Raw genomic sequence first — 20,058 nt, 5'->3', positions numbered from 1 at the left:
GGGAAAAATATTTTTCCTTTTATTTCTTTAATTTTGTATCTATATGAGATGATGGATGTTCATTAAACTTATTGTGATCATTTCATGATGTGTGTAAGTTAAATCATTATGCTGTACACCTTAAACTTATACAGTGTCGTATGTCAGTTATATCTCAATAAAACTGGAAGGGAAACAAATCAAACCCCATATTCTTTTAATCGAATTTTATTTCAAATCCGAATTTCTGTTTCTCTTTCTTTTCCGATTGTCAAACTATCCCTCACTAGCTCTATCTTATAGCTTCAAGTTTGAACAAGTCTCACCAACTTAAAATAAATGCAAATTTAAAGAGTCTATTCTTAAGTCATGGAATGACACCTGGGTCCAATTCTGTAGGAATTTTGGGATTTCAATCCCAAAGATCTTTTAAAATAAGCCTTTAAGGCAAATATTTGCTCTCCAGTTTATAGGAAGTTCAACCTATTCTTTCTAGAGGTCCCACCTTCATTTGCTTACTTAAAAGTTAAAAAGATCTTAATCAAACAGAAAGCCTTTTTCCACTCATGGGAGTGTCTGTTAAGCAAGAGAAAGAAATGCAGAGATAAGAGTTAAGCGCTGTAGCTGCTGCTTCTTTCTTTTCTTCCTTGCATTCTTTTTTTAAAGCTTTAAGAAGATAAGGGAAGTAAGCATAGAAAAGATCCTCTGCTAAAGCCCTGGGACCTGAGAAGATTTATTTTTAGTTTCAGCTATTTCAATAAATATTTCAAAGAAGATTTCAGAAGGGGTACTGGTTTTTGAGAGGTTTAATGATATATAAATAAATGTAAACTATATTTCAAAAGAAAAGAAAAGATTAAGGATACCTTAGCAATTCCTATCATTATATATAAACTAAATCCTGTGACTAGAAAGCTGCAGACTCTGAAAGACCCTTCAGAGCCCCACTATTTTTTTTTTTTTTTTTTTTTTTTGTGGTACGCGGGCCTCTCACTGCTGTGGCCTCTCCCATTGCGGAGCACAGGCTCCGGACGCGCAGGCTCAGTGGCCATGGCTCATGGGCCCAGCCGCTCCGCGGCATGTGGGATCTTCCCAGACCGGGGCACGAACCCATGTCCCCTGCATCGGCAGGCGGACTCTCAACCACTGCGCCACCAGGGAAGCCCCAGAGCCCCACTATTGATAAGAAATGAACTCTGAAATCAGATTGCCTGGGTTCAAATTCCAGTTCTGCCAATTTCTAATTCCATGACTTTAGGTAAATATTTAACCTTTCTGTGCCTCAGCATCCTCAGCTATAAAATGAGGATACTAAAAGAATCTATCTCTGAGGGCTACTATAAAGATTAAGTTAATTTGTGTAATGCAGTTAATTAACACAGTGCCTAGATTATCATACTATGTAAAAATTAGCTATTAGTTATTATTATTGTTGTTCTTGTCACCTTCTTTATACTACAGAAATCATATTGTGGTCAATATTTGAGGATTAGCATGTAAACAGAGTTAAAAATATAGAGAGGCAATGTTGCTTAAAAGAACAATCTCCTGTTACCTGTATAATTCCAATGACTAGCCAAAGAGCGGTAGACACTGCATATCTCAAAATGCGGCTATAAGGAGCTATGTAGCTAGGTGGGCTTCTGGAAAGACTAGAAGATGAATCCATTAATGCTAAGTTCTTGAATCCCACAACCTGAAATAATAAGAAAAAGTAATTTAAACAAACATAAAGAAAACTCCTCTAGTCTGAAAATGAGACCCTCCTCTCTACTCCTTACCTTGAAAAACTGAAGTATTCAAGTTTGTATAAATGGTAGAAAATCTAGATAAAAATAATTAGCCGGTATTTTAATTACAAAGTATTTAATACAAAATATTTAGCTAGTTCATTTGGTAATCTCTTCAATATGACTAAAGGCCAAATATAACCTTATTATCATATACACAGAAAAAGCTCAAAAATTTCTGTCAAGAGAATAAAGCTTTCTTCAGTAAACTACCAATGAACAACCAGTATTTCATGAGTTTTAACATATGCCAGGAACTATGTAAAATACCTTTTATACTTTAAAACAGTATTTTCCAAAATGTCTTTTGAGGAAGATACCATCTTTGATAAAAGGAAACCATGATCAAATAAGTTTAGTTAGTATATTATACTCACCTCCATGCCTTCCACCCTCAGAATAAAAGCTCTGGAAAGTTTTATGGTAAAGGAATCTACATGACTTTATTGAATCCAGTGTTTTCCAAACTTACTTCATTATAATACTGTTTTCTCACATAACACCTTTTAAAGCTTTAAAAAACACTACTATAAATGAATTTTTGAGACAGTGTTCATATATCCTAGGGACACACACATTCCTCTAGGTTTAAAAAGGAAAGGAAGGAGAAAAGTGGGAAAGAAGGGAAAAGGAAGGCAGACAGACATACAAGTTAATAATTCATATGTAACCTTACTTAAGAAGCTAATTCTAGAGAAAACCTGCTACTCATACAGTTTCCGTATTTCAGTCTCATATTCAGTACTGAATACTTCTTTAATAATTCTACCCAGACCCATGAAATAACTGTAAAGGGATCATAAGCATGTACCCATTCAGTGTGTCTTGTTAAGCTACAGCCCCAATGATAATTTGTAAGAAAATGATAATTTGTGTTCAATGATAATTTGTTAGAAAATTTCAACCTTCTAATAGTGGTTCTAATACAGGAGTGAGAATATGAATAATGGGGGGCGGTTCTTAAAATACAGATACCTGAGCTCGCCTCAGAGCTACGGAATTGAACATAATCTCAAGGCGTGAGGTAAGGCACAGGTATTCTGCAAAAGCTTCCTATGGGGTTCTGCTACAAACCAGTGGTTTAAAAATCACTCCTTACCTACAGTAGACAAATTCAAAGAGACAGAAAGTAGAATGGTGGTTTCCAGGCACTGGGGAGAGGGGAGAAGACGGAGCTGTTGTTTAATGGGTACAGAGTTTTAGTTTTGCAAGATGAACAGAATTCTAGAGACTACTGCACAACAATGGGAATGTACTTAACAGTACTGGACTGTATACTTAAAATGATTAAGATGGTAAATTTCAGGTTACGTGTATTTTTTAATGGCTTGATTACAATATTTTAACCTTTAGAAAACTCTTCCACTGACATGAAAACTTAGCTGGAATTATATTAACATTTATGAGGTACCCATAAATTGTATACAATTACATCAAACAGTTTATACCTCCAAAAGGAAGAGGACAGTAAGTACTTGAAAGAGTGGGTTAATTTTTCTCACAGTCTGAATTTCATTCCATTCATTTGCCACAAAATATGTTCTCCATATGCTTATGGGAACGGTAGCACTCCGAACACCACCCTCACCTGGTTGGGGAGATACAATGAGTAAAAACGTTTCACCTTATTTGCTCTACAATGGTGGCAAAAGAATCTTGGTACAAATGGTTACTTTCATTACCTTCAACAGCTTTAAGAACCTTTCCTTTAGGTCGTTCCCAATCAATAAAGAATATGTCTATGGTAATCTGGGAGATGAGCTTATGCAAAAATTGCAGAGCCTGAGAATGACAAACAAAGCACCTTAAAGTATCTGTATTAAGCCTGCTTATGAAACCAACAGTGATTCTTTAAGAATGTCCATCGACAGATGAATGGATAAAGAAGATGTGGTACATATATACAATGGAATACGACTCAGCCATAAAAAAGAACGAAATAATGCCATTTGCAGCAACATGGATGCAACTAGAGATTATCATACTAAGTGAAGTAAATCAGAAAGAGAAAGACAAATACCATACGATATCACTTACATGTGGAATCTAAAATATGACACAAATGAACTTATCTACAAAAACAGAAACAGACTCACAGACATAGAGAACAGACTTGTGGTTGCCAAGGGGAGGGGGGCAGAGAGGGATGGACTGGCAGTCTGGAGTTAGTAGATGCAAACTATTATATACAGAGTGGATAAACAAGATCCTAATGTATAGCACAGGGAACTATACTCAACATCCTGTGATAAACCATAATGGAAAAGAATATAAAAAAAGACTGTCTCTTTGTGTATAACTGAGTCACTTTGCTGCACAGCAGAGACTGGCACAATGTTGAAACCAACTTATACTTCAAAAAAAAAAAAAGAAACAAACATACTGTAATCACATGAATATATAATTTTCACAAGTTACAAAGTCGTAATACCATTAGGGGATCAAGAGAAGCTCACGAAATAACAGAATCACCAAATTCACAGAATTTTTATATACATATTAATTCGACTTCCCTTTTTCTGTCTTTCTTTGAAATAGGGATATGAAAGGAGACACACTACCTCCTCCTCATACAGGGACCTTGCATTAATTGTTTCTCTTTCCCAAGGTTTCCAAAAGCATACTTTGTTTTCTAGATCATCTAACTTCTTTATAAGTAAAGGTATTTCCAACTATAATTTGCTTGCCCTATTTAAAGTTTTAGCATGTTCTCACTGTTGTTTTTTTCCCCTATTTCTGGTATTTTCATTTACAGAATATGTTTAAACTAAGGCTTCTTCCTAGCAGGTACATTATTGATCAAACAAGGGAAAAAAATCTAAGTATGGGATGATTCCTCTCTTCGTGGAGCTCACAGATCAGTGGGAACATCAGACACTTAATAATCACAACACAATTGGATGAGATCTACCACAGAAGCATGTAAAGAGCTTCACATCCATCGACAGAACAATGAAGTAGGGAGGGGGGTTGCCATGGGAGGAGGAGGAAAGCAATATGGAGGCAGAGAACAAATGCTAAGAGCTCAGCACTTTATCCAGCATGGTACCTTTTACTCTCAATTAACAGGTTAAACTAAATAATTAAAAAATATTTAAGGCAGATCTTCAGAATAAGATATCTATTATAAATAAAAGTAGACTTCCTAGTAAAACAGAATTAATTCATGCTTTCTTCCAAAATTAAACTAAGTTTTACACCAAAGATTTTGAAAGCAGTTTAATTTTAAAGACTTATAATGCTTATTAGCAGGTCTTTTAAATTCAGTAACCCGTGCTTTGAAACTTACCTTCAGAGCAAAAGCACATCCCACATAAGTAACAAAACCTTCTTCCTGAGCCGGCATTGGTAGCAAAACAGAGACAGACTTCTGTGCCTATGATAAAAATTACACTGCTAAATATGACCATACAAAGTTTTTACTAAACACAAGTAAAAGAGGAAGGTGGTGATGCACTCAATAAACACAGCACACTCAGGGAATGGTGAGTTTAGCACTTGCCCCAATACTCTGGATCAGAAATATCCTCCACTGAAGACAGTTCCTTTATAAAGAAAGCTTACAAGTTATTCAGGTACTGGCACTTAGGTTAAATTCAGAAAATCACTTACTTTGAAGAAAATAAGCCAGTAAAGACCTGTTCCCACAGTGATGATAAAGAAAACATTGGCCAGATCACCAGCATAGTAAACCAAGAATTTCATAACTGTCTGCAATTTAAAAAGAGAATTACAGCCATTATAGACACAACCTATTTATACTATTACTTTTAATAACATGTTATTTACCCAGTTTCTCAAGCTTGAAGCCTTGTTTCATGTATACGTGGATCAGTTAGAAAGACCAACTGCAGCCCCTTCCTAGACACCTTTTGGGTCCTAACCTTTTGATCCATTCCCAATAGCCTCTGTTTTATTCAACCCTTCTCATCTTTCACCATCTAAGAAATTTAGAACCACTTCCTAATTTTCTTCGAGTCTGGAATACTTCTCTCCAATGTATCCTCTACACTACCATCAGAGTTGGCTTTCTAAAATGTAAATTGGATTGTGTTACTCTCCTTCTTAAAAATGTACAGTGACTCCTTATTAAAATATAAATTTCTGACTCACAAGGTCCTCCACAACCTAGACAAAAATTAAATTTTTAGCCTCATCTGCCAGTTCCAACCACTTACTCAATAATTAACTACTCCACACTTTCATCTCAAATGTTTTGGGGAATGAAATGGGCATTGATTCTACAAATATTCTTCCCTTCTTCTCTCTGGCAAACTCGTGAACTCTGAGGGCAGAGACAATGTCCTCTTTGCTCATTATCACAACCCCCCCCCCCCCCAGTGCCTAGTAGAGCACCTGGCACTCAGACAGTAGGCTGTCAGTGACTATTTGTGGAATGCGCAGATAACCCAGCTTAAAATTCACTTCTCTTGGAAGCCTTTCTTGACTATCTCAGACAGTAAATCAAGCCCCCCTCCTCCGATTCCTTGGCACATTGGCTCTGGAGTCAGGAAGACATCCCAGCACAAACAAGTTTACTACGTGCCTTTCTCATGTTCTTAATCAGCTAAATGGAAATACCAGCTATTACTTTGTTGCTATAAAAATTAAATGAATAGGAAACTTACTTAACTTCTGCCACAATTTCAGCATGTATAAAATGGGAATGATAATAATACCTAACTTCATAGAGCTATTGTGAGGACTAAATGAACTATACATGTAATGCTTAGAAAAGTGCCTGGCACATAGTAAATATTCAAAAAATGATAGATAAAAATAAAAACAAACATAAAAAAGATTGATTAAGAAGAGAAACTATAACGTTAATAGAATAAAATATGGGCGAATGCCTTTTTGATCTTGAGATAGGGGAGGCTTTCCTAAACAAGATCCTAAAAGCACATGCCATCATATGAAAACCTATTCAGATGTGACAATATTAAAATCAAGAGTTTCTGTTAAACAAAGTAACACATAGATAAAATAACACATGAATCACTCTTGGAGAATAAATTTCAGCATCACAAACCAAAAGTGGATTTATATTTAGGAAATACATAAAACTCTAAATAAATAAAATATAAAAACTTGTTTAAATAAACAAGAAAAACTGAAAACTTAATTAGAAAAATGGGCAAGGCATATAAACAGGAAGTTCACAGAAGGGGAAACCCAAATGATTAATAAAGCATATGAAGAGTAATCAGAGAAATGAAAATTAAATCAAGAATAACATACTACTTACCTCACCAAATTGCCAAAAAATGGAAAGACTTGAAAAACAGCAAGTATTGGTGAGGACGTGAGGAAACAAGAACAGCCCTGCTGTTGGGTGCAGACTGGCCCACGGCAACGTGGGAGGGAAATGAGCATACACCTCTCATAGTCATATACACCAGAGAAACTCAAGGCAACTTTTTACTCATTCTCTAGCTGTGTCTATTAGAAGGATATAAAATAGCCAAAAGATAAAAATATACTTAAAAAATTCCTGTGATCATACCTGTAAATCGATCATGGGACTCCCAATGCGTCTCTTCCAACCTGCTGTCTTCAAAAGAGACAATAAAACAGCTAGTCCACCCAACACACCCAAAGCAATCTAAAGGAAAAAAAATTTTTAGAATTTATGTAATTTCATAATGTAATTTCATCCATGTTCAAAGATATTGTAAATAGAAAGTAAGGAAGTACTCAAAAAATGGTGGTGGAAGGTGGCTAAAAGGACATAGGAGGCAAATTTAAGGAACTCCCAATGGTCAAATCTGGGACAATTTGAGCAAGAAAATAGATACTAATGAATTATTATTGCTAGAATAAATAAATATCCATGAGTCCATACTGATTTAAATAAATAATTGAATAAATCAATCAATGTGGACAAAGGGACAGTTCCTCCCTTATAGTAGAACTTGAAATCACAAATATAGAAGAAATGATGGAAATACACAATCACCATCAGACAAATGTCACAGTAACACTTTTTACTGGCAAGAATTAACAATGGGTGCTAAAATTAGAGGGCAAAAGAATAATGAGGAGCAGGATATTTGCATAATCTCAAGTATCTCCTCACAAGATATAAGATACTTATTAACTATAAGTGGAAAAATACAGTGGAGAACTCTGTGGACACCATCTTAGCCATATGATCGAAGGTGACATCACTGTTAATAAGATACACTGACATCAAGTATCTTCTGATATGATGTGCTGAGAAGGGTACAACATCCTTTCTGTGGCATTTGTGCTAAAACTACATTTAATCATGGGAAAATATCAGATAAACCCAATTGAGGTCCAAAATACCAGTGTCAGTCATGAAAGACAAAGAACGACAGAGCACCTGTCACAGATTTAAAGATACACATGATGGCTAGAAGTAAGATGTGACCCTGGGGCTTCCCTGGTGGCGCAGTGCTTGCGTGTCCACCTGCCGATGCAGGGGACACGGGTTCGTGCCCCGGTCCGGGAAGATCCCACATGCCGCGGAGCGGCTGGGCCCGTGAGCCATGGCCGCTGAGCCTGAGCATCCAGAGCCTGTGCTCCGCAACGGGAGAGGCCACAACAGTGAGAGTCCTGCGTACCGCAAAAAAATTAAAAAAAAAAAAAAAAAAAAGTGACCCTGGACTGGGTCCTGAAACAGAAGAAGGATAGTGAAAAAAATCTGTAAAATCCAGAGTATTTAAATTAGTTAACAGGACTACATCAATATTAATTCTCTGATTCAGATCACTGTACTACCATCATGTAAGATGTTAACATTAGGGGAGGCTGGGTGAGGGATATATTGCAAATCTCTTTATTTTGACAACTTTCCTGTACATGTAAAAACTTTTTTTTTTTTAATTAAAAAATATACTGTAAGTATTTTTAACAGGTTAAAATAAACTCACATCTGTCTGGACATGTGCTTCTCCTTGATCCATTTCATATGTGACCGAGAAAGAAACCTGATATTTAAAAGAAAGCAAATTAGCCATACTGAAGTTATATAACACAAACCTACTTTTACTATAAAAATACATTTGTAGCTGAATTTTACCATAAATGCCATACTTTTGAACTATCAATGTTACTAGAGTTGACCCTTATTTGTATCAATACATAAATGAATACGCTTTTGGGAATTATTCATGCTACTTTAAACATCCCCTTTGAACACACGTTAAAGAAAGAGGGCTTCATTAGGAGCTAGGTTAGGTTCATTAATAGCAGTCAAGCCAAATTAACCATATTTCATTTTCTGATAGGTTTCTGTAACTGAGGAGTGTGACTGATCTTATATATCAAGAATTCAGCAACTGGCTAAACAATCACAGCCTAAGATGGCAGATTAATCAAAGGGCTGAACAAGAATCTTAGGGATACCATTATGTTGAGACAGTAGAAAGAAGAGCCAGTAAAGGGTTAAGAGAAACAGGAGTGTGAGAAGTAGGAGAGGGAAGACACCCAAGTCTTACAAAGGTCATGAACAGGGAGTTTCAAGGAGGAGGTCACCAGTAGTGTCAAATGTTGTACAACTGGCCCTTCAACAATGCAGGGGTTAGGGACGCCAACCCCCGTGCAGTCAAAAATCCAGATAGAACTTTAGAGTTGGCCCTCTGCATCCATGGATTCAACCAACGTCGTGTAGTGCTGTGGTACATATTGAGTGAAGAAAAAAAAAAACCCATGTATAAGTAGACCCATGCAGTTCACACCCACGTTGTTCAAGGGTCAACTGTGTAAGTGTCAAGTTAAAGAAATAAAGCCAGTGTATGTGGAATTCATTGCTGACTTCATGAAACAGGTTTTCAAAGAAGCAAACGGCAAGAGCAAAACTGCAAATGATGAAAGAGTAAATGGCTGGGAAATCAAGGAAAGACACACGATAGCAAGCTGAACAGTTGGCAGAGTTGATGGATGATTTTACTGTTTGGTTGTGTTAGTTTGTTTTTAAGATGGGGCAACCTGAAGGGTATTATAAGCAAAGGAAAGGGACCAGGAGAGAAGCTGGCTGAATAAAGGGTTGTGGGTGGAACAGGATGCTGGAGGAAGTACCCTAAATAAGTACAGGTTGAAAATTCGCTTAAGGGGGAAGGGTCCTTTTTTCTTAGACATAGGAACAAGAACAGGAGTCAGGAAAGATAATGAAACAGAGATACTTAAGTATTAAAGAGGAAATCTGAAGGAATTCGTATTGGATGGTTTTGATCTGCTCAGTAAAATACGAAGATAGGTTATTTGCCTTTGATGAGAGAGCAGAGATGTAGCTGGATACTTAAAATGAACATAGAACTTTTACAATAACTGTCATGAGAAATTAAGAAATGATGAAAGAACTGTACATTCTACAATTAGAATGAATTTGAGGTGGACTTCCTCAATATGGTTTTATGATTCTCTCAACTTTTTTTCTTTTTTTTTCCAATTTGTCAAGACTTAGTTTAGAATATTTTGGACAAGAAAAATACTTAAAGAAAACAACCAGAAGTGTTTTATATTAAGATAAATATATTCTTGACTACCCAAGAATGACCATTCCAGGAAGACGTAAACCAGGCAGTCTTTTGTTGTTACTAAGCATGTTTCTGGATTTTCTTCTCCTGTCACTATACTGTATACAAATATAGGCAATTGAAGCTAATTTTAACATGAAATCAGGTAATACAAATGAGGATGTGAAATCTTTCAGAGAAAAGTTATTTATGTGCCTACTTTTCACTTAATGAAAGCCTGAATCCAATAGTAGCTGAGCACACGTACAAGCGCAACAGAGAGGCCAAAAGCACTGGCTGAAGAACTAGAATATTGAAATTCAGAAAAGTAAAATGATAGAAATTAAAAGCTATTAGTGAGTCTTGGAGGTAAGGAATGCCCACCTTCCAATTCTCATGTTTCTGGAGAGGACAGGGAATGAGGAAGAAGAACAGAAGGATCAGCCTGCTTTTGATCTCTATCCTCTCTCATTTACCCCTCATCACAGCAGGGACGCTTCATCTGCCTGGCGAGGTAGAGAGGAGGAACTGTGTCGTGAGGCTCGGCCTTTCCCAGGCTCATTCTCTTTGGTGTAGCCTGCCTTCAGTGTGTACATGGTATCGCTTCCATATACAGGCCCTGCCAGGCAGGGGAGGATTTTAGTTCTGTGGTTAAACTTAACTGAGTTGGGAAATAGCAGAAGACTAATTGGCTGCAGGTCCAAACTGCATTCTCTAGCTCACTTTAGCGCTACTAGTTATAAAGCTGATAATCTGATTCTCTTTCTGACTGTTGAATTGTGTCTCTATCAAGTGGGCGAGACTGGTGAGAAGAGGAACACACATGCCCACTTAAGGTTTGAGTTCCTGGTTTAGTTAGTCAAGGAGGCAAACTCTTAACAGAAGCAAGGTGGCCAAAGAGGATGGGAGCAGATGCTGCATGGCTCAGCATACCCCAGGATACTGAACAGGGAGGCCCAGCTGCTGGTGATGCTGTCTACTGACAAACATAATTCTTGCTTTTTTATACCCAGGATCCATAAGAACTCACCTCTTACCACTATTAGTAAAAAATAATTAAGTCTTGACTATATAAAGTGCTATGTTTATTTAAAACTTTAAAAAGGACTAATTGTCTTTTGACCATAACACAAACTCTATCAGCATTATACTAACACATAGAGAGGCAATGATTAGGAAGGAACTCACCTTCACAGACTGGCTGTTGGGATCTTTGATATCAATGTCACTGTAGGCAATGGTAATTAAGGGAGGGTAAATATTTCCATTTTTTGTGTTGGGTACAAGGTGGATACTGTTTAAAAGAAAATTCATTTTTAGTTATAAATACATCTAGGTCCTTAAACATAAATTTAACTTATTGTTTCTTCTGAATTGGATATGGATAGTCTTGGTGATCTCAGAACTACCAGTTACTAAAAACTAGAGGTCAAACATAAACTAATGGTAACAACATAGGCTATTTGAAGTGGTCAAAACTTTATATTGAAATATAACCTCTGAGACAAATTAGAAACTCTTGTTGATCCAGGTCCTATGAAGTTTACAAATGAAATCAGTGAAGTACTGTGCACCACTTTTGAGGACTACTCAAAAGAGAAGTGTTACATGAAGCCTAGAGGAAGGCAGATAATATCCTAATTTTCAAAGAAGACGAATTCTTAACAAAATACTGTGTCATATCTAATACTGTTTAGGGCACATAATGGGGTACATTTTCCTGAATTCAATGCATTAGTAATGTACAGTTTGTAAACTCAGAAAGGAAAATGCCAAGCACCAGTGGCCAGCACAGTTTCTCCAAGAGCAAACCAGGTGTGACTAGTTTCAATTTCGTTTTCACTAGGGATACTGCATTAGATTGAGGGACTGCTGAAAACAGCACAGTTGGATTTCAGCAAGGTATATGACAAAACTTCTGTACCGCCCACCTCATAAGACTATCATAAAAATCAAAGTGAAAAAAATAATGTATGTTGAAGCGCCAGAAAGAAGATGGTGTTGATTTTCATCAGTGTATTCAAGGTGCACATCATAAAATATTAGAGTGGGAAGGCTGGTTAAGGTCTTAGAGATAGCAATCTCACACTGGAGAAGACACATGAGGGCTGCAAGGCACTACCCTAAGGCAGGGTCATCATTAAAGTATCCTAGGAAGGGACTTCCCTGGTGGAACGGTGGTTAAGAATCCGCCTGCCAATGCAGGGGACACGGGTTCGATCCCTGGTCCGGGAAGATCCCACATGCCGCGGAGCAACTAAGCTCGTGTGCCACAACTACTGAGCCTGTGCTCTAGAGCCTGCGAGCCACAACTACTGAGCCCATGTGCCACAGCTACTGAAGCCCGCACACCTAGAGCCCGTGCTCCACAACAACAGAAGCCACCGCCATGAGAAGCCCACGCACCACAACGAAGAGTAGCCCCCACTCGCTGCAACTAGAGAAAGCCCGTGCACAGCAAGGAAGACCCAACACAGCCAAAAATAAATAAATAAATGTATTTTTTTTTAAAGTATCCTAGGAAGAGTGAGGTGTTGATAATTAATGAGGGCCAACCTAGAACAGTAGCTGTTAAGGGAGATGGAGCCGCAGGAGGCCTGCCTATTGCAATCACCTGGCAGGCTCTAACATGTCTGCTTCAGCCCACTGATCTTCACTTTCCCTCTCTCAACCCATTCTAATTCAGCAGGTCTAGAGTGGGCCTACAATATGAATTTTGGCAAAAGTCCTTAATCTCTTCTGACGTAATTCTCCCCTCTATTAGTGCATCCCAATCTATCGGGACATCTAAAAACACAGTATGTATTATTCCAGTTCAGGTGTTCTTATTGTTTTCACCTGATAATTACAGGTCAATACTTTCACTACCACATTTTCCCATATACTCCAAGCCTCATTTAGTGCATTAGACATTTGTTTACCTCAGTGATATTTGGGTAGCAACTCGAATTAATCTTGGCTGACTTCCTAAGTCATTTTCTCTTCCACTTAGTGCATCCACTAAGAAAATGCGCCGAGTCAGAAGCCACTTGCCAGAGCTACTGTCTTTTATAATAATAATAAAAAAAGAGATGGCATTTAAAAAATATCTTCAATTCTTCAAGATGGCTCTCAAGGACAACTTTTTCAGTTCTACTAATTTTTCTATTAAAATTAGCCCTGATTTTACAGTTCTACTAATTTTTCTCAGGATACACTTTTAGCAATAACATAATTTCTTAATAATAAGCCTGATATATTTAGTAAAAATTTCTAAATATAACAGCAACCTTACTGTTTTACTTTTAGGCATGCTATATAGAAGCTTATACTCAGAGAGAATCTATGACCATTCTTATAATCTGTGATTTATTAAATTATCATGTTGGTTGACTGGTTTATTGATTTCAGCTCAGAGAAAGAGTGGTATGTATGGATGCCTTACCTTGGTTCACAAATATTTTATTGTGCTGAAGATTTAAGTTTAACACAGGCACAGCCCAAATATACTGGTGTTGATTTTCATCAGTATATTCAAGGTACACGTCATAAAATGTAGGCATGGGGAAGTCAGTTAAGATCTTAGAGATAGGAATCTCACACTGGAAAAGAAAATGAAAAATGAAAGTATCCAAATTGAAAATTAGAAAGCATATTTATTATCTTTAAAAGTTTTTTTAATTGTAAAATGAAATATCTTTCAGTTATCTTGTTTATACACATTTCCATGTGCCTTTCAAAACATGAATACTATGTATGATTCTTTTATAAGGGCCAAAATAACTAACAGTAAAGAACCACCTGGATCTTGTCCTACAACCCATTCATTCTCAACAGTAAGTGTACAATGAAAAGGTTTAAAAACCCCTATCCTATGGGATGAGGTTCCAATTCTTTTTCCTGATGTACACTGCTGTTTATGATTTGGCTCCCCTTAACAGAGCCAGGTTTATCTCCCACTGCTCCCTCTCTGTCTATGGTCCAGTCACACTAATCTACTTACAGTCTCTAAATATGCTATGCTATTCTACATCTCTCTGACATTGCAAATGGTGTTTCTGCTTGACATTCCCTTCCCCACTGTGCTCTCCTGGCAAACTCATATTCATTCTACAAGCTCAAGTATCACTCACTCTGTAAAGCCTTTCCATATTTCCCTAGGAACTGCTAATGAACCCTCCTTTGGACCAACCTGGTACCTTGTTCATATCTATAGAACAACACATCACATTCTTTGCAATTCTTTGTCTGTCTATATAGCTGTTTTCTCTACTAGGCTATGAACTCCTTGAGAGGTAACCAGGTTCAATGGAAAAATCATGATTTTCAAGCCTAACAGAACATTTACTTGATGCAACACCTTGAGTAAATTACCTAATCTTACTGAGCACCATTTCCTCATTTATAAAACACAAATAATATGTATTTCACATAGATATTTCATGGATCAGATGAGATAAAAATGATAAAATGCTGAGCATAGAGCAGCGGGCATTTAACAAGTGTTGATTCTCCTGGCCCAAGGTAGACACACAATAGCATTTAAAAAAAATAACATAGAAGCCATTTCTGATAATAAAAGTAAATTCATGTTCATGATAGAAAATTTGGAAAATATAAAAAAGAGAGAAAATCACCTGTAATCCCACCATTTAGAGATAACCACTGTTAAAAATGTTTATCTTCTTCTAATCTGTTTTCCCTGATAGTATTTTTCATTGTGGTTTTAACAAAACTGGAAGCACAGTTTTGTTCTATGGTGTATGTATATGCATTTTATCAAGAAGTATTTTTGTAGACTAGTGAATTTCTTTCAAACGTTTAATGGCTCATAATATTCCTTTGTACCATACTGTAGTTTTAAAATGCATTACCAAAGGAACGAAGGTCAGGGAGGGAGGGAGGGAGGAAAGCATGGAAGGAGAGAAAAGGAAAGCATTTTTATTTGTTTCTGGAGGGTAGAGGGAGGAGGGAGTGATAACACTTTATTGTTCATTAAAAATGAAGTAATACTTTTGCTTTATTCTAAAATGCTCAAAAGTAGAGATTATTTTTATGACCTATATGCCTAGAAGTAAATAAACAACTGATTATGATGTTTAAGACTCTATCTATGACAACGTACTCTTTTCATGCTGATTAGACTAATAAAAACTATATCAATCGGTGAAATTATTCATTACTACAAAAAATTTCCAATTTCAAAAATTCAAAGATATTCCAATTATTGCTGATGTGAAAAATGAAGCTAAAATACAGACTGCCTAAAATAGTTTCAACTTACATTCTGCTGATAGGTTGTTCCAAAGGAATAAGCAGCATTTAATCTTGTCTCTGTGTCTGGACAAAGCTACAGCAAAAGAATACAACTGATAAATATCTCTCACAAATGTTTTCTTTGCTTATAGTCAAGGGTTCTCAACACTCAACATGTACATATACTTTATATAGTACTCATTCAATGTATCAAGGGAATGAAAAGTTAAGGGAGCATCTTTGTTATAAGTCAGAACTTAAAGTAGTTTTAAGAAATTCCAATTTAAAACACATGAAAAAAATCAACTCTACAAAGCAACTGATGCTCTATCCAAGCAATAATCTAGTTTTTTTCTCATCTTTGCCTCAGTCAAAAATAAGACACGTCAGGAATTCTCTAGCTAGAATCATACTCACCTGTAAAACACCTCCTTCTAAAGTTTGCCACTTGAGAAAATTTCCTCTTACATCATAAGCAGCAGCAACAAACTTCAGTTTTGTATTCTGATTAAAGAAAAACAAGAATAAAATAATGTCACATACTCTGAAACTCTATAAATATATATATTACATATAACAGTCTATACAAACTTTCAGAGTTTAGACTTCCAGAGTATATATTCAGTAAAATAGTCTATAAAATTTTTTTCATTGTTGATTGATCTTTTCTTTTTCCAGAGATCAAATATTGAATTCAACTATCTTTACTTTGAAGCAACATTAATCTAAGTATCTCTATGATTAAACACACCAAAATAAATGGACTGGGTTTTCGCACAAAAACTATTATTTCAGAATTGAGAGGCAGTGCTGGTGACAGATAACTTCTTTTGAAACCTGTTAAATGTGTGTGTGTGTGTGTGTATGGGGGGTGAGTAGGGGAGGGAAAAATCTGTTCTTTCATTCTAGAAAGTCAAAAAGTTGAGGTAAGAATTTGGAGCTGTGAAGTGCTAAGGAAAGGCATAAGAATCCCAGTCAATCTTTGGAAGCCCTTTTTAAACATGTGGAGATACAGGACAGAGATGGCTTTGAATATGGTGATGAAACCTGTCCTTCCCAACCCCACAAGTACTACTTGCTGCCATAATGACATAATCCAGAGGTATCATATACTCAAGTAAGGCAGCTGAACTTTATATTTTTAGTTCCTCAGCAGCTAATATTTAGATTCAGTTTAGTAATTAAATTTTTAAAAGCCTATCAAGAATTATGACTAGTAATATTCTTGTTACCTTCTAAAATTATAAATCAAAATGTAGTTATCCTTCAATAATATAGTGACTTGTACCTGGTTTTCCCCTTTAAAACTGAAATTTGTAGGAAGAGGTGTAGTACTGAGTACTTGAGGTGCTAATCCTAGCTGGTCTCCATAGAACAGCCATGGAAGATTCTGTCTCCTATAAACAATCACAACTGTTTTAATAATGGGGAACAATTCTTAATATGTATTTGTGACAGTAATTGCACTGAATTTCGTCAAAATGATGGTTCGCCGATTAGAATAGCCTTACCAAAATGAAACAGAATGAACAGTGCCCAGTCCAGCAGTATTTTCAAAGATCAACTGAAACAGTCGACATGCATCAAAAGTGGTAGAGTCATAAGAATTCATATTCATCACACACATATTTCCAAGAGCTTGGCAGGATGTTAGATTGGCATACACCTACAAGAGAGCAATGACAAAGAAATGTATGGACTTTAACATCCTAAGCAAAAGTTGACATAAAAATTATGCTCGGTTTTAATTTTACCTATTCTGCAAATTCTTTTTTTGGATATTCTTTTGCTTTTAATACCTTTCCTCTGATTTAAGTAGAAAAGAACTTTCTATATGGCAGATAAATAATTTGTACATTTTAACTGTAAATTTTAGGTGGAAATATAAAGACAAGCAATTAAAAGAAGAACTAACAGCATGACATTTAAAAAAACTATTATGCAGAATAATTATTTTTGAAAGAATAATAATTTGTTTCTATATTAGAGCTTATGCATATAAATCTAATCCATTTTAAGTAATTTGTTTATGAACAGCAAAATAAGATCATTTGTTGAGTTTGACCTCAAACTTCTTTTACAGTTTTCCCTTTCAGGAAAAGACCACTCCACTTTTAGTTATTCAAATAAAAATCACTGCAGTAATATTCTTTCTCTCCCTTCTCGTATCCAGCTCATCATTAAATCCTACTGGCTCAATCTTCAAAGTATATCCAGAAGCTAAACATTTCTCATACTTCCATGGCACCACCCTGGTCCACGAGTCCACTTTCTCTCACTTGGATTACTCTAATACTCTCCTAAATGGTCCCCTCGCTTCTGCCTTTGCCCCAACAAAATCTGCTCTCCATATTAGAGGGATCTTTTCAAAACCTGAGGTCAACCATTGTCTTCCTTTGCACATAATCCTCTACATCCCTTCCAGTAAACTCCAAGTCCTCACCATAGTCACTCCCTTCATCTGTGAACTCATCTCTCCACTTTCCCTGCTCACTCTGCTCTAGCCTCTCAGGTCTCCTTCCTGTTTCTTTAGCATGAACACCAGAGAACTCCTGCTTTGGGACTTCTGCAGTTGCTGTAGTCTCTGCTTAGAATACTCTTCCCCTAGATATTTACAAGGCTCTCTTCTACTTCCTGCAGATCTTTACTCAAATATCACGCTCCCAGAGATGCCTGTCCTGACCACCCTCCCTAAAACAGCACCACCTTCCACTCTCTATGCTCTTTATCCTGATTTACTTGTCTTCATAGCACTTAGCACCACCTAACATTTACTTACAATATAATTCCACGAGGGATTTTTCTCTGCCTTTTCCTGAAATAGATAACTTAAAGATTTGAGAACAGGGCCTGGCATACAGTAGGTCATCAATAAACATTTACTAAATGATAGTATGAATCAGTTTCCCCTAACATTCAATTTCTGCTGAATAAGTTTGGACACATTCAATTTACGAATAATGAAATGTGAAATGAATAACATTTTCTTTAGTATTCTCTTTCAGTCCACTTAGAAAGGGTTTATTTTTCTTATAGAAAATGACCAAGGAGATATATCTACTTAGAGAGAAAAGTTTTATTAACTGGGGGAAAAAATGGTATCACAATTCTTTGAAATGAAATAAAATTATTTTCTAGAAATTCTAACGTACCCAACAAGCAGCTGCTGATGATTGCAAATACTCTGCAAACCATTCTGAAGTGAAAGACATGCCCTGTAAACACAAAGATGAATTTTAGTTTTAAGTTCAAATAGAAATTCCTTAACCCTACACTGTTTAGAAGACATTAATATGCATATTGCTGAGTCAGAAATAACTAACATTATTTTCTCAATATTATCAGAAAAATAGATTCTAATGGGAATATAAGAATTAATTCTAAGCAATGTCAGTAATTACAAATAGGACTGAATTACAAAATCACATTACTTAGGCAAAGGATATAAGGAAACAAAGTATGTCTATAATCAAAAAAAAAAAAAACCAAAAAAACACTATTATGCCCATTTCACTAAAACAAAAAACAAAAATCAAAGTGCAAAAAAAGAAAAACAAGATTCTGACTTAGCATTGGTTAATATTTGCTGATTTAGGATTATTACACTGTATTAAATTGGCAAGTAATAAAAAAGAAATATTTGTGAATGATTTCTAAGCAACTGGAGACTGGGGATATACAGAGTAACTAATATGTAAAATCTCCAAAGTGGTGATTCTCAAACAATTATGGGTATCAGAATCAACTGTGGAATTTCCTAACAACAGAAAATGCTTGGCTTTATTCTAAACCAAATGAAACAGAATGTCTAGGATGAGACCAAGGCATACATGTGCTCTGAAAGCTGCAGATACAAGCCTCTAGTTAAGCACCACTACCGTAAAGCTCATCTGCATATCTTGCTAAAAAATGAGACACCGAGAAGCACCATTCAGAATAAATTCTCTGAACATGGACAACGGAGATAAAACCAAATTATATGAATCGTGACACCACAACTGTCAAAGAAATCTAAAATAAAATGATGAGTCACTTCACTATTCATTATTTTCATCTCTTCAATAAGCAAAAATTCTCATTTTGTAAGAAAAAAACCTATGCATAGAAGGTTGACTAACACACACAAAAAAACTGAGTAAAAATGGAAAGCAATAACAACAGTACTGGCAAATGCATATAAAATGAAGCCACAGACAATGCCAGTGATAAAGTTGTATGATCCTTTGTAAAACAATATCCACGGAATTTTTAGAAACACTTAGGAAATCTGTCTTAAGGCAATAATCTCTCCAAAAGGAAAAACACATCTTTGTGCATAAAATGGTTGACAGCAATATTATTAATAACACAAAACCTAAATAGTCAATAGACATACACTTACATGAATTTCAATGCATAAACTAGAGTATTACGTGACTATTTAAAATTATAATTACATTGGTTGAGCCTGGAACACAGTATAGAGAAACCAAGGTAGTGTCTAAAGACTGAAAGAGACATGTCAAAATAACACAGGGGCTATACCAAAGGGAAGTCCAAATTTGAGACAATTTGAGCTTTGAAAAGAAGAA

The 20,058-nt window shown here is 36.0% G+C and overlaps 1 protein-coding gene across 2 annotated transcripts in view; it reads right to left on the bottom strand.

Annotated features, from left to right (window-relative positions):
* The window catches only part of TMEM67 (transmembrane protein 67), a 43,088-nt gene that overhangs the window by 13,692 nt on the left and 9,338 nt on the right, over positions 1-20,058 (bottom strand). For both annotated transcript variants that reach the window (XM_060116210.1, XM_060116212.1), the window contains 15 exons: positions 18,640-18,702; positions 16,999-17,153; positions 16,776-16,884; positions 15,905-15,991; positions 15,516-15,581; positions 13,677-13,833; positions 13,174-13,297; positions 11,441-11,546; positions 8,669-8,725; positions 7,276-7,374; positions 5,382-5,480; positions 5,059-5,145; positions 3,452-3,551; positions 3,218-3,357; positions 1,535-1,675 (listed from right to left, as the gene is read on the bottom strand). In XM_060116210.1, the coding sequence (XP_059972193.1) occupies positions 1,535-1,675; positions 3,218-3,357; positions 3,452-3,551; positions 5,059-5,145; positions 5,382-5,480; positions 7,276-7,374; positions 8,669-8,725; positions 11,441-11,546; positions 13,174-13,297; positions 13,677-13,833; positions 15,516-15,581; positions 15,905-15,991; positions 16,776-16,884; positions 16,999-17,153; positions 18,640-18,702 (1,590 nt within the window). The remainder of the gene's footprint in view (positions 1-1,534; positions 1,676-3,217; positions 3,358-3,451; positions 3,552-5,058; positions 5,146-5,381; positions 5,481-7,275; positions 7,375-8,668; positions 8,726-11,440; positions 11,547-13,173; positions 13,298-13,676; positions 13,834-15,515; positions 15,582-15,904; positions 15,992-16,775; positions 16,885-16,998; positions 17,154-18,639; positions 18,703-20,058) is intronic.

This window comes from Mesoplodon densirostris, chromosome 13 (genome assembly GCF_025265405.1).
Source record: "Mesoplodon densirostris isolate mMesDen1 chromosome 13, mMesDen1 primary haplotype, whole genome shotgun sequence".
NCBI lineage: Eukaryota > Metazoa > Chordata > Mammalia > Artiodactyla > Ziphiidae > Mesoplodon > Mesoplodon densirostris.
This window is presented reverse-complemented; position numbering and strand designations above follow the sequence as displayed.